This window comes from Oryzias latipes, chromosome 19 (assembly GCF_053564925.1).
Source record: "Oryzias latipes strain Hd-rR chromosome 19, Olatipes_Hd-rR_3.1".
NCBI classification, from domain to species: domain Eukaryota; kingdom Metazoa; phylum Chordata; class Actinopteri; order Beloniformes; family Adrianichthyidae; genus Oryzias; species Oryzias latipes.
This window is the reverse complement of record NC_136255.1, coordinates 462,710-476,068: the sequence shown is the minus strand read 5'-3', so window position 1 is coordinate 476,068 and position 13,359 is coordinate 462,710. Positions and strand designations below refer to the sequence as shown.

General features: G+C 39.3%; 1 protein-coding gene across 4 annotated transcripts in view; it reads left to right on the top strand.

The window, feature by feature from the left end:
* The window catches only part of grid1b (glutamate receptor, ionotropic, delta 1b), a 493,010-nt gene that overhangs the window by 419,733 nt on the left and 59,918 nt on the right, over nt 1-13,359 (top strand). For all 4 annotated transcript variants that reach the window (XM_023949512.2, XM_023949511.2, XM_023949513.2 and 1 more), the window contains 3 exons: nt 8,196-8,249; nt 11,460-11,633; nt 12,323-12,484. In XM_023949512.2, coding sequence (XP_023805280.1) covers nt 8,196-8,249; nt 11,460-11,633; nt 12,323-12,484 — 390 coding nt within the window. The remainder of the gene's footprint in view (nt 1-8,195; nt 8,250-11,459; nt 11,634-12,322; nt 12,485-13,359) is intronic.

The window sequence follows — 13,359 nt, the reverse complement described above, 5'->3', positions numbered from 1 at the left end:
TTTTGTTGTTGGTGGGGTGTTAAATGAACTCAGTGCCCTTGTGGTAGAGTGTCTGTCATAAGTTCAACTCAAGGCCGGGTCATACCAAAGTCTCTAAAAATGGGACCCAATGCCTCCCTGCTTGACACTCAGCATTAGGGGTTAGATTGGGGGGGTTAAACCACCAAATGGTTCTCGAGTGCAGCTGTGTCAGCAGCTCACTGCTCCCCCAGGGGATGGGTCAAATGCAGAGAACAAGTTTCACACACAACTAATGGGATTTTAACTTGACTTTGATTTAGTTAGAATTCAAATTGGTGCTCTATTGTGGGCTGTTTTTTGTGATTTGGTGGCACAATGGATTGTTTTAATAAAACTCATACTTTATTGTATTCCGCCAGTTGCTAGTTTTTCAGCTTTAATCCAATATCAGTCAGACTCCAGCCAAATGGCCATCCCACTGATGTCAAAGATGTTCAGCTTATGGTTTTATTAATGATGTATTAACTCAACTATTGAAATGTTGTCAGAACTTTAACTTCAATCAGTGATATGATCTTTAGATCAGCTCCCTTCTTGTCTTGTATAGTCTATCGTGTTGCTTTCAGGTTGGTTTTCTTCAGTGACTTGTTATAACAGAGTCTGGGTGACCTGGAGTGAAGTTGCAGTCTCAGTGGGCTGAGCAGAGGTCATCAAAGGTCAGCAAAGCCTTGGCTTTTTAATAAACCCTCCGGTCACCAGGGTTAGGGCTGCAAAGAAGCACTTTAAATCTCACTCTAATGAAAATTGTATTTTTGGGGAACGTGATAACAGATAACAGATTTTTTATAATTAATGAATCCATTCTCTAAACATCCTCTGTGTTTTCCATGAGATATACACAGACATAAATTTGAATGTGTCTGCTTTAAATCAAAGTATGGTTTACATCCGTGTTTTTGAATAACTTATCGTGTTAGTTGGTTTGGATGTGAACGGTAATTTTGCATTTATTAACATTTATTCTTACTTTGATAGTTTTTCACTTCTGGTTCAACTGTGTTGAGCTAGAGAGAAACAGAGAAATCATTTTTTTCTTTTATGCTGTAACCCTTGAGCTATCTTAGATGACCCCCCCCCCCCCCCTCTTCCATTGAGGTGTTCTCCTACCATGACAAAGGTGGATAAAGGTGGAAAGATTTCATGTAATCCATGGACACCAGTGAAGATCACAAATCATTGAAGAAAAAAGGTTTAGAGCACTGTCTAGTGGGTCTAGATGACCCAACTCCCAATGGTAAAGTGCGTAGGATAGAACAAGGGTTAAAAAGAATTGCAAAATAAGAAAGAAAAGACCTTCACAGAAGGCATGGATGAAGTCTGCTGCAATTGGCTACCCAAAATCTGTCAATCAAATGATTCAGATGTTCCACGTCAGACCCATGTGCTTTTAAAATATCTTCATAAAAATATGGAAGAATATGTTAAGAAGAAGATATTAGGGCGAGAATGGTCATTCTGACCAATAAAATGACATAATGTAATAACTGTCTATTTCTCAATAGATTATGGTATTTTGGCTTCTTGAAACCAGTGGGTACTTCCTGTTTAGGAACACGAGAAGGGTTGAGTTGTTTTTTACAGTCTATGATTCTGATGTTTTCACCTGCAGATCAACAGATCCATGTACGTCTTTGTTCTCTAAACTGTACGGCTGGATAGCTCAGATACTGCTCAGCATTCTTGTAGGACTGGCAATGTTAGGTTTGGGGTGTGAGGAGCTGTAAGCTAGTGGAGAGAGTGTAAACAGAGAGCTCTCAATAAAGGGAAGGTGAAGGGTGAACAGGGTTGCGCCACACCAATCGTTTTGCCCACAAATCAGAGGTGGGTTTTAATGAACTCCCGTCGCTCTGCAGAAACTATGTCCTAGAAAGCGACACAGGTTCTTAGATTTTGTCTAAAAAATGTCATAATCATAATTAAAAGACCACTGGGAACTCTTTCTATGAACCATTTTGTTTGTTACTCATAACCCTTTTGTAGGGTTCATAGTACCAATAGTAATGAAAAGTTCATTCTGTGCAGATATTTACTATCTTTTTTAAATATATAATCTGCAAAAAATAAAATAAAAAAGAAAAGTATAGTAATGCTGATTCAATGACTGGTTTTATTTAAAGGTGCTAATTTTTTCGCTGCATCATATCTGAGCACAGCATCGTGGGTGAGGCTGATCACTTACCTCTTTAGATCCACTTTTGACCCTCATAATCATGTTTTCAAAGGCCTTGACACTTTCTGATGTGAAGCAAACTCCAAACAGTTTTGCTCCATTTCTCAGCCAAATCAGGCTTTTTGGAGAAGAGCAGAAGCTCTGAGCCTCTTCAAACCACCGTTCCTGACACGAGCTGTTCTTCCCAAATTTACTGTCTGACAGTGACGCCTTGTAGTGTGTCTCTAATGACCTGAAGGTGGATCCATGCTGGAGTCCTGTGCTCTCTAATTATTTAGTTCAGTAACCAGTTTTCAGGGTTAGACCTTTTTCAGCTACTGATACTGATTTCTAAAAAAAAGCTTCTAAACAGAGTAAAAAGTAGATAATTCAGCTTTTTTGTTAATTTGTGCTTTCATGAATAAAGATGTTTGCTTTATTTTGCCTCCTTTGCAGTAACTGTCTTTAGCGGTGGCTGTCCTCTAGAGGATGATGCCGTCTGTTCCATTAGCATAGTGTTAAAAGCAGCCTGCCTCTGGTGTAACGTCCTCGCGTGCTGTTGCTGTAGATGCCTGATAATGCTTGTTGTCAGGACTATCGAACCCACTGAGGCAGCAATGACGGCAGCAGACTCAAACCACAAATCAGCAAACTCCCACGGCTCCCCCTCTGCTGGTCTTCCCCCCCCCCCGCGGTTTGCTTCACAAGGACGAGGAATTGTCTCCAGGGTCTGCATCTTCGAACAGCTGAGTTCATTTAAACCAAAATCAGAACATTTGTTTTACTGCACATGCTCTGGTATCTAGTTTTGTTATTTTCCTTCCTTGAAAATATTGAAAAATGTCAAGGCTGACCATATTTACGATTCTCAATAGCCACAAATCCTGAGAGGCCAGTTTATTTCTCACACAGCCTGACCTCAACTTTCTGTTTGGAGGCTTCGGCTTCCAGCCTTATTGTTTATGACTGACAACATGAATATTTCAAACAGCTCACTAACAACTCCAGCTTTTCTGCAGTTGCTCCATCCCTGCAATTAAGAGGAGAAACTAAAACAAAACAAAAAACTACGTACAGCCTCTCATCACTCAATATTTAGCAGCTAACCCTGGTTCTGTCCTGCAGCTTTGATCCACTTGGCTTGAAAAAATCAATATCTCATCAGCTCCTTGTGAGGTTGAACTGCTGTTAGTGGATTTTAGCAAACAGTTGAATCGCCTGCTTCTGGGAGAAACTGTGCATTCCAGCTGCAGAACATGCAGAACTTTAAGCCTCTGCCTTGGTTTGTTTGTGGCTTTATTTGGAGGTAAAGCCTTAGTCCCGACTGCCCTTAAGGCGAGATACGTGCAGGTGAAAAATGGGGAAACCTGTAGTTTCTTCTAAAGCTCTCTGTTGACAAGAAGGAAGAAGAAAAGCAACATATTCCACCTGCTATGCCTCCTAAATACATAATAGCATACACAGAATGGAACATAAGTCTGTTCCATATTAGATGATCGAGCAAGCAGGAGTCTGAGTTTGTTTTATTCAGAGATTTGAGAATTCATGTTAAGGGTTAATAGTGTAACTTTTGGGCCTCAAATTGAGCCTAAAAGTTCCAGAGGTTTTTAGTCAAGATGTTTTAATATCTGTTTAGACCCAAGATGGGTGTTTTCTAGAGGGTAAAGCTCTTCTGTCAGATCAGAATGCTTCAATACATAAATGTGCTCCTATATTCAGTTCACACCTGAAAAGTGCATGTCAGACCTTTGTGACGTCACTCTCCCTGCAGGTTTGTCAGAAGATGATAGTGCTCTAGCAAAGAGGAACTGGCTGAGTGCCTGACCTGAGGATGCTGCAGCAGGCCCACTCCTTTTGCCCGCATGCTCACTCTCACACATTTGTGGAGATGTCAGTCATGAGGGGAGTCCGTGCCGTCAAAATCGCCCACCCTGGACGGCTGCAGCCGACATGTCAGATCATCAGAAAACCTCATCAGGCAGCCGGATAAGAGCAGCTGGACTGATTTTTAATCATTTTAAGATGTGCAATCTTTTCTCTAAATCAAGCACTCTCATGCTAGCATTTATGGTTCCCAATGGTTCAATAATCCAGAGCTTTGCTCAAGATGTTCATGATTATCAGAGGGTTTGGATGAATGAACTCAACCAGCTTCATGCCCTCATTTCCTTTCATAAAAACTACAAGAAAGAATCCTCCACGTTTTCTTATCAAATCTACAACACAAGAGGTCATCTTGTCTCTCTCATCTGTTTGCCCAGCTGTTGGACAGGACAAAAAAAAATGCTGCTTTGATCTTCATGGACAAGTTTAGCTACATAGTTTTGAGAAATATCAAGAACTGGGGAATTATTTAACATTTTTCCAGGAACACTTCAAGAATTTCTTTAATCATGTCATGTGTAGACCATCTCCATTATTTATTGATCATTTATGACGCAGATACATTTCAAATAATTTAGAGTTCTTTGTTTAAAGTAGAAGCTTGTATCATTAAGTTAGCAAAAGAAAAATAAAACAAAATCAAAAGAAAATGTTTTGGAAAAAGAAACAAATGATTTAATACTCGTCAAAATATTAGTTTGTTACAATATCCTACAAGCCCCAGTTGAGCCAAACTAAAGCTCTTGGAAAGACATTTTACTACTAATGTTTGCTCTTCAAGTTCTTGTCCTGTAATAACTTATGTCATTAAATTATTAAAAAGCAGATCCTCAAGGATGAAGTTTAGGTACTAAGAACATGAGCTGAGAAACCCCAGATTGAAAAACCCGTCAGACAGTCGGCCCAGAAAAGGTCATGATTGGGGGGTGATAGATGAGAGCGCATCAGTGGCCTTTACTGCAGGTGAACCTGCTGCTGATGACATCATCTGATCATGACACATTCATTTATTCTGTTTAGTCTGACTATAAATGTCCCCCAGTCGTCGCCTAATAATATCAATAGCAACTCATTGCAAGCGTCACACTGTTGTCAGAAAACACGTTTGGTTTTTTTTGTTTAAAAAAACAAACAAACATTTTTTCTAAAATAAAGACCAAAAGTGTCTAAGCTGTATTTTACTTGCAAACAACAGGCAGCAGTATCAGGAAAGGGTGAAAGGGGGAAAAGGTTTACTGTAAAAGGTTTAGGTAAGACACAAACAAAGAACTGAAATACTGTTATAAGATAAAAGTCATGAACTATATAAACATCTGTAATCCATAGACAAAATAGAGAGGAACCTCACAGCTAAAGATCCCCTCTCAATAACATTTATAAAATAATAGTTAAATCTGCATTTCATGAGTAGTTAATGAACAGAAATATTATCTCTTCCAGCAACATTTATCTGAGGCTGCAGCACTTGAGAGTTTCCAGCGAAGAGCAGCCTGATAATCAGGAATCACAACACAACTGTCAAGAAGGAACAAATGCAAGAATTCCTTTTGTTTTTGGTGGTTTATGTGGAATTGCAGGGCTGTATCCATGCTGCGTACGGCGCCACCTACTGACACAGCTTCGTGATCCTCCACAAACGTGTCGGATGTGCATTCAGGATTCCTCAAGACATTTGTCACCCATCTGTTGTTCATGGTTTTTCATGGAAAACTGTGAGTTCTTAAAGTGCTAAATGCAAAATTAGGATTTATAAAGAGCCTCCCACTATTTACCATTCCGATGGAACCACGGAGTAAATTATGTGAGCATGCGCATTATGGAACCTAGTAAAATTATCGTGCAGTTCGTGGTGTAACATTCAGTCAGAATGAAAGTCTTTACTTTGTTTGGGGGGGGGGTCACTCACAAATTCACCAATCCAATCCAATCCAATCCACTTTATTTATATAGCACATTTCTCAAACAGGCAGTTTCCAAAGTGCTGTACAGTGACCACCAAGTTGTCCCTTGTAACCCTTGTGCTGTCCTAGGCACTTTACCATTGGGAGTGGGGTCATCTAGACCCACTAGACAGTGCTCTGAACCTTTTTTCTTCAATGATTTGTGATCTTCACTGGTGTCCATGGATTACATGAAATCTTTCCACTTTTATCCACCTTTGTCATGGTAGGGAGAACACGTCAATGGAAGGGGGGGGTCATCTAAGATAGCACACGGGTTAAAAAGATGGGGGAGGTTTGTATTGTTCATTAAAGGTTCAACTGTGATAAATGTGTAAAAAAAAAGGTATCCAGGAAATAGCTTATTTTAACACAAAAAAAGATTTTCAGTGGAAAACAATGCAATTCAACATAAAAAAATCTCGTCCAACATTGTGTCTCCTTGCCTAGAGTCTTGCTTGTTGATCCTTCAGCCTCAAAACCTTTTCTAAACCTCCATGGAGGTTTTATTACTAGTTCTTGTAAAAAACTGTCTTTGCCCGCTCTGATCTCTGTAATTCTCCACCACCCTGTCTGCCTTCCCCATAAACAAAGGGGCTTTTCACGGGCTTCTGAGTAAATTACCATAATGACACCATATTGGCTGTAAAGTACAATGTCTCCCCTATCAGAAACTTTCTAGATAGAGGAAACTGTTAAGTTATTATGGTCATTCAAAGTACGCTTGGGAAAAAGTGACATCACCAACACATCTGGAATAAAAGGGACAGGAAGCCCTTTCATCCTCTGCATGTTACCTGTATTATTGATACCTCTTTGGCTTTATAATTTGTGTTAAAAAAATCTGTTTACACCTTTAAACAGACATAAAGCCTTGCCACTATGGCCAAGGATTGTAGATTTGGATTGTTAGAAAAATAAATGCAAATCCCTCACAATCTCATGCAATATCTGAGGTGGTAGGGTAAAATTGATTTTGAGAATGGTGAGGAAACAGCCCAGAATTACACTGGGGAACTGGTCAATGACCAGAGTCTCTAGCCAGCAAATATCCAGATCTATGACCACCTGGATCAGAGGACTGGGAGAACGTTGTGTGGTCAGATGAAACCAAAACTGATCTCATTGGTATAAATGCTACTTGTCGTGTTTGGAGGGTGTAGAAATGTAGAAAGCTGAGTTGCATTCCCAGATGGGGTTGGAAACTTCATGATTTGGGATTGCTTTTCTGCAAAGGGAACAGAACGACTGATCTGTACAAAACAAAAAGTTGGATAAAGCCATGAGATAAGGTGAGATAAAACGCAACAAGATCCTCCAGAGTTGCAAAGATCCGAAACACAGCGCATGGGCAATTAAGGAGTGGCTACGTGAAATGCATTCTCGAGATTGTGGAGTGGCCTTGCCGGTGTCTGGACTTCAATTAAACGGTGAATCTCTGGAGGAAGTGGAAAGTCTGTGTTGGGCAGCAACAGCCCCATAACAGCACACCTCTTGAGAAGATCTGCATGGAATAATGGGCCAAAATAGCAGCTTCAGTGCGTGCAAACCTTGGACCTGTCGCGCTGCCAACCAGGGTTACATCACAAAGCATTGACGTGAACTTTTGTTATTGATCCAATTTTTATATTGTGCACCATTTTACAAATAAAAAATTATTCAGGGCTATTTCTTGAATTATTTTACTTTGTCTCTCACAGTTGAAGTGCTGCGATAGACATCAAAAACCTCTCTTGTCTTGTTAATTGGGATAACTTTTATAACTGATGAATGACAAATACTTTTTTGTACAATACATCCACTGTAATCTTGTGAACAGAAATGTCATCTGTGAACATCCAGATAGCCTCAGTACATTTTCCTACATTTCCACTTCTTCTGTCTATCCTCCAACAGTTAACGTTAGACTTCTGAGCTCATGATGGTTTCAGATTGAACTGCAGACTTTATCCTTTCTCTTTGTACTTTTAGTTGCATTATTTTTAAGAGCTGCCATACATTAGGATACTTTAGTCTTTGATGGGCTCTACCTAACTGTTTACGTCTCTGACAAAGCTTGATTTCCCAACAGTTTGGTGGATTAAACTATAAACTGCGAAGGGTAAAATTGCCAAAAAGCAACACAACTTTGACATAAGTGACACGAAGGTCAGAGCATTTGTGTTAACCCACTGTGTATGTGTGTGTTTGTGTGTCTGCAGGCAGTGGAAACAAACCTGGCCTCCAAAGACAGCCACTGGGTGTTTGTGAACGAGGTAGGACCCAACACTGCACCTGAGAGACTTGACTGTTCACCCAATAACCATGAAATCGATCTTTATGTTGAGGGAAAAGACATTTACACTTTTCATATCTAGACTTTCACATTTCACTTTGGTTGGGACGAATAATTCAAACATTTCCTGCAGACCACCAGCTTTCAGCTTCATCCAGGTGTAAGGTTTACAAGAAATCTTGATGATAAATCCTTATCAATGAGTAATTCTTTCTTTCATTAGGGAAGGTGGTGCATCTTACGAGAAAAAAGCTTAAATTTAAGCTTCTTTAATTTATTTAAAGTTGCTTGATTCAAATCCACTTTGAAAATGAAACATTTAAATGCTACAAAAAGCAAAAACGTCTCAGTGGTTTTTCTTAAAACAAATCTGTAACTTTATTGGTACAGTTCAGTTCAGTGTTGACCATAGGGACTAGTACACCATGGACAAAAGAAAGAAATAAACATCAATTTTGCTTTTCTCAAAGAAATAATCCAATCAAAAAAGCTCTTGACTTCTGTCATGTCTGCATCAAAAGTTGATTTTGAGTAAAAGATCATCTGAGGAAACACTGAAAGCTGTAGAAGGTGGGATGTACTCAAATGCAATTACTGTAAACAGTAGCTTTGAAATGCAAAGTAGAACCTGTGTGAGGAAGAGGCATCTGCAGTTTACATCACATTTTAAAACAAATCCATCAGAGCTTTGTTTTTCTGCCCAGCTTTTCTCTTCACCTCCTTTATCCTCATATTGTTCCCATCACTGCTGGAACAAAAGTGAGGGGTAATTACTGGGCTACAGATGAAGACAGACTCCTTTGGGCATGGATTAGCAGGTGAAAATCCATGAGAGGAATAATCCTTCTGGTAATTAATGTACTCTGAACTGAGAGCTCACCTCAGCTCATTTATTCCAAAATAATAATTCCCTCAATGATCCTATTATGAACTGAATTTTATCCAGTTTTGGTGCCTTACAAGTTTTTTCATGTGTCCATCCAACTGAACACTGCTGGTATTGTCATTCTTAAACTGGCGTTGTTGTTCTGTTGATTGTCCAGTAAAAACATTTCACTTTCCAGCACCAACACACGAGTCCGCAACTTTGATTTGGGCTTTTCAGTCAAAACTGAACTCAGATGTTTCTGTTTTGAATTTTTAGGGAAGGTGAACTTAAATCTGTTAGCAATCCTTCTGAAACAAACAATTTAAATGACTATTAACATTCTTGATGAAGAATTGATTTATTCCGGATTACCATCACCTTGTTTACAATCATATTGAAAAATAGGTGTTATTTATTACACTTGGTTAAAAAAGAAGAGTTGTGTATCATTATCAAATGTAACACAATGTCTGTCTTTCACTTATGTGAGAAGCAGGTTCAGAGGTCAGGGTGTTGTGTTCATCAGAGGTCAGGGTGTTGTGTTAATGTTTCTGTTGGAGTTGTGTTCATCAGAGGTCAGGGTGTTGTGTTCATCAGAGGTCAGGGTGTTGTGTTAATTTTTCTGTTGGAGTTGTGTTCATCAGAGGTCAGGGTGTTGTGTTCATCAGAGGTCAGGGTGTTGTGTTAATGTTTCTGTTGGAGTTGTCTTGAGTCATCTGCTGATGAAAGTTGTTTGACTTTTTATTCCTAATAAATATCCCAAAGCTCAACAATTAACAATTCAACCAAGATTAATCTTAATCTTAAAATTAGGTTTGTTGGGAAATTTGATTTACATCCATCAAATTAAACATGGGACTTGTGTTTTATTGCAGGATGTGATGTCATGTTTTGTTAATGAAGCGTAGGTCTGAAGGTCAGGGACGATATGGCAAGTTATTAGGTTAAAGTGCAATGGTGTCACAATCACGAGTCATTGTGGGCCATTTAATTAAGAAAACCGTTTTACTTTGTTCCCATTAAAGAGGCAGAGACAATAAGAATATGCTGGAGACTTTTTCCTCTGCCACTTTTTCACTTCCAGTTCATTTTTATAAAGCTGCAAATCTCAACAAGTTCTGAAAATCTTTAATGAGTTATAATTAAAAACTTTATTAATCTTGATCATCTTGCCCAAAAACATTCATTATTTACCGTTATAATAGTACCAACTACTAAGAGAATCTCTACCCATATTTAAGTAGGGGAGCATGTCTTTGATCAAGCGCTTTCTTTGAGTAAATAATGAAGTTCCTGTACCTGTTGATGTGACACAGCTCCTGGAATCCGATCAACCAGCTGGATGTGTTCTGTCTGCAGTAAATGAGGTTCTGCTCTGTAAAGCTCATTAACATGCTCACTTTCTATTAGGAAACTGCATAAAAAGGCTTTTGAAAATGTTGTTAATGTTCTTTTATGAAGTTTTTGTGTTCAGACCAAGAGTTTCAATTTGAACGCCTGACAGAAAGTAATTGTACTTTTCTCACAATGCAGCAATTAAAGGGACAGTCAACATTATCTGAACTACACAACAAAAAATTTTTTCAGTATCAGTAATTAAAATGGAATGAATGTGCATTAATCAATAAGGTTCTAAAAGTCATATTGCGTAAATAAAGTAATGTTTATTTCCAACATTGCTTAATGTAGCTTCTCCAGAACTTTTAAACATCTCAGGAGCCTGAAAAGTGCTTTAAAAATAAAGGAGAAAAAAAACAAAACAAAAATTCTTTCCAGAAACAATAAAGTGTGATGATGAGGCAGCCTGACAGGATGAAGGAGACACTTTAATGTGGCTAAGATGCTTTATTTACATGGCAGTCTGCACTGCAGCTGCAGCTCCACTTTCTCACACGCGGAAGGAAGTAAACGCGTACAAATCCAACAATCCGCGTTTTTAGATGATACTGGCAGCAACGTGGCACAGAGTTTCGGTTCGGTACCCATCCCAAATAAAAACTAAGTAGTGTATGTCTCATGACAACCAAAACTGCGAGGCTGACTGAACATTTAGCACTTCACACAAGCTGTTTCTCGCTGAGATCTTGTTGTTCTGTGCATGTAGAGCAGCTCAAAGAGGCTCAGTGGGCGGTTCTGTCAACTAGCGGTCGGAGGTTTAAGTGGAAAACAAGAGTCAGACGATGAAGAACGCCCATAAATAATTAAATCGATTTTTCCCTACACCCCTATTAAACACGAGCATAAATTAAAGTTTGTTTTCAAGACTTGCCTCTCTCTCAAAAAACTTTGGTAAAATGTAATGTCTATGTATGTTCTGTGCAGGAAATCAGTGACGCAGAGATTCTGGAGCTGACTCAGGGTGCTCTAGGGCGTATGATGGTCATACGGCAGATCTTCCCCCTCTGGAGGGACAGCAGCTCCCGGTGCATGAGGCAGAACCACAGGATTTCCTCAATACTGTGTGACCCGCAAGAAGGATACCTGCAGAACCTGGAGGTACAGCAGAAAACCTGTCGTTTCTATTTTCTAAAATGTTAAGGCTAGTCCACAAGGGAGAAATGACACTTTCCCATATGAATTCTGATTTTTCATTGGTGGAAGCTACGAGGTTACCATGCTCATCAACACTCCTGTCATCAGGAGGAACATGAACCTGGTTTGGGAAGCAGCCATTTAAAAGTCAAACTGCTGCCTTACCTAAGATGATTCATCCAAGTGGGGAAGAAGGGAAGGCTTTCAGTTGAGCAGCTGCATCAAACTGGAAAAGCTTCCAGTGTTTCAGTAAGGGTCCAGGTGACCCCTTGACCTTGACCAGGAACAAGCTTGTTTACAAGTTGGATGGGTGGATAAAAAAACTGAAGTTTGGATGGTTGAAACAGTTAATTTAGTTCAAATGTGAGAAAAACAAAACAAAAAAGAAAGAAGAAAATGCTTTCAGGGAGGCAGTGAGCTGCACAGTTTGGTGGTTTGACCACCCATCCAACCTTTGGGCCAGAAGGTCAAAACAGGAAGCATTGATTCATTTTTATGCTGAAACCCATTTAGAATCTAGGAGACATTTTGCTTCAACTTAGAAAGTCCCCAACACAAAAAGCCAAATCTTGAAATGTTCCTGAAAGCAAATGGTTATTTTGGAAAAATGTTAATTTCTAATCATCAGATTTTTTGTGTGCCTCTTTTTTTAGGTGTCCAACCTGTACCTTTACGACAGCGTGTTAATGCTGGCCAATGCCTTCTACAGGAAGCTGGAAGACAGGAAATGGCACAGTATGGCCAGTCTAAACTGCATTAGAAAGTCCACCAAGCCATGGAACGGGGGCTGGTCCATGCTGGAGACCATTCAAAAGGTAACCAACCAGCAGAACCATAAGTAGATCAAACAAAATTCAGTTGTCATGCATCAGAGTTGGTTCAAATCACTTTACAATCAAATATTTACATTTCAATATTAAGAAGTGCTCTGATACCTCCTCATGTATTTGCTGAAACCTCAGCAGAACTGACAACAGAAACCCAAGCAAACCAATAATATTTAGAGCACATCCTCTAAAAACATTGTGTCTTTACATTATAAACCCAAAGAATAGTTCCAGGAGGATGTTGATTCCACTGGCTCTGCATTTTCTCATTAACCACTGTCAGGCTTGCAAAAGTCTTTTTGGAATTTAAAGGGCTCTTTTTTTTTAATGCCAAAGAGATTCTTCAACAAAGTTAAACCACTGACCTCTTACAACCAATGTCAGCTCATGTAGGAAACATTGACCGCTCATAATCTGCCACCTGAACACTGGTAAAAAAGAACCTGTGTTATCTTAATTAGATTAGGGCAAACTTTCTAACTAATCTGTTGAGTTGATTTCTATCATCCAGCATGCTGTAATACGTAGTGACACCTACTATTGCTTTGAAGCCCAAAGCCATAGTTCCAATGGTTAATCATACAGAGAAAACAGCACATGACCGGGTCAGGGTTTCTCTACACACAACACAAAATGTCATCAAAACCTCAGCCAACAAACTGTAAAAAGCAATGCCATCAATAAAAAAAGAAGAATTGTTGAATGATGTTAGCATATTTATTTACTTAAAAAATATGAAATTTGAAAACAATGAGCCTGGATGAGACACCGCTCAGCAACCAGTGCTGCTACTCCCATCCCTCTAGCCCTCTGATAGGTTGACAGACCTACTATTCTTCAGAAGTGAGCCAATGGTTTGCTTG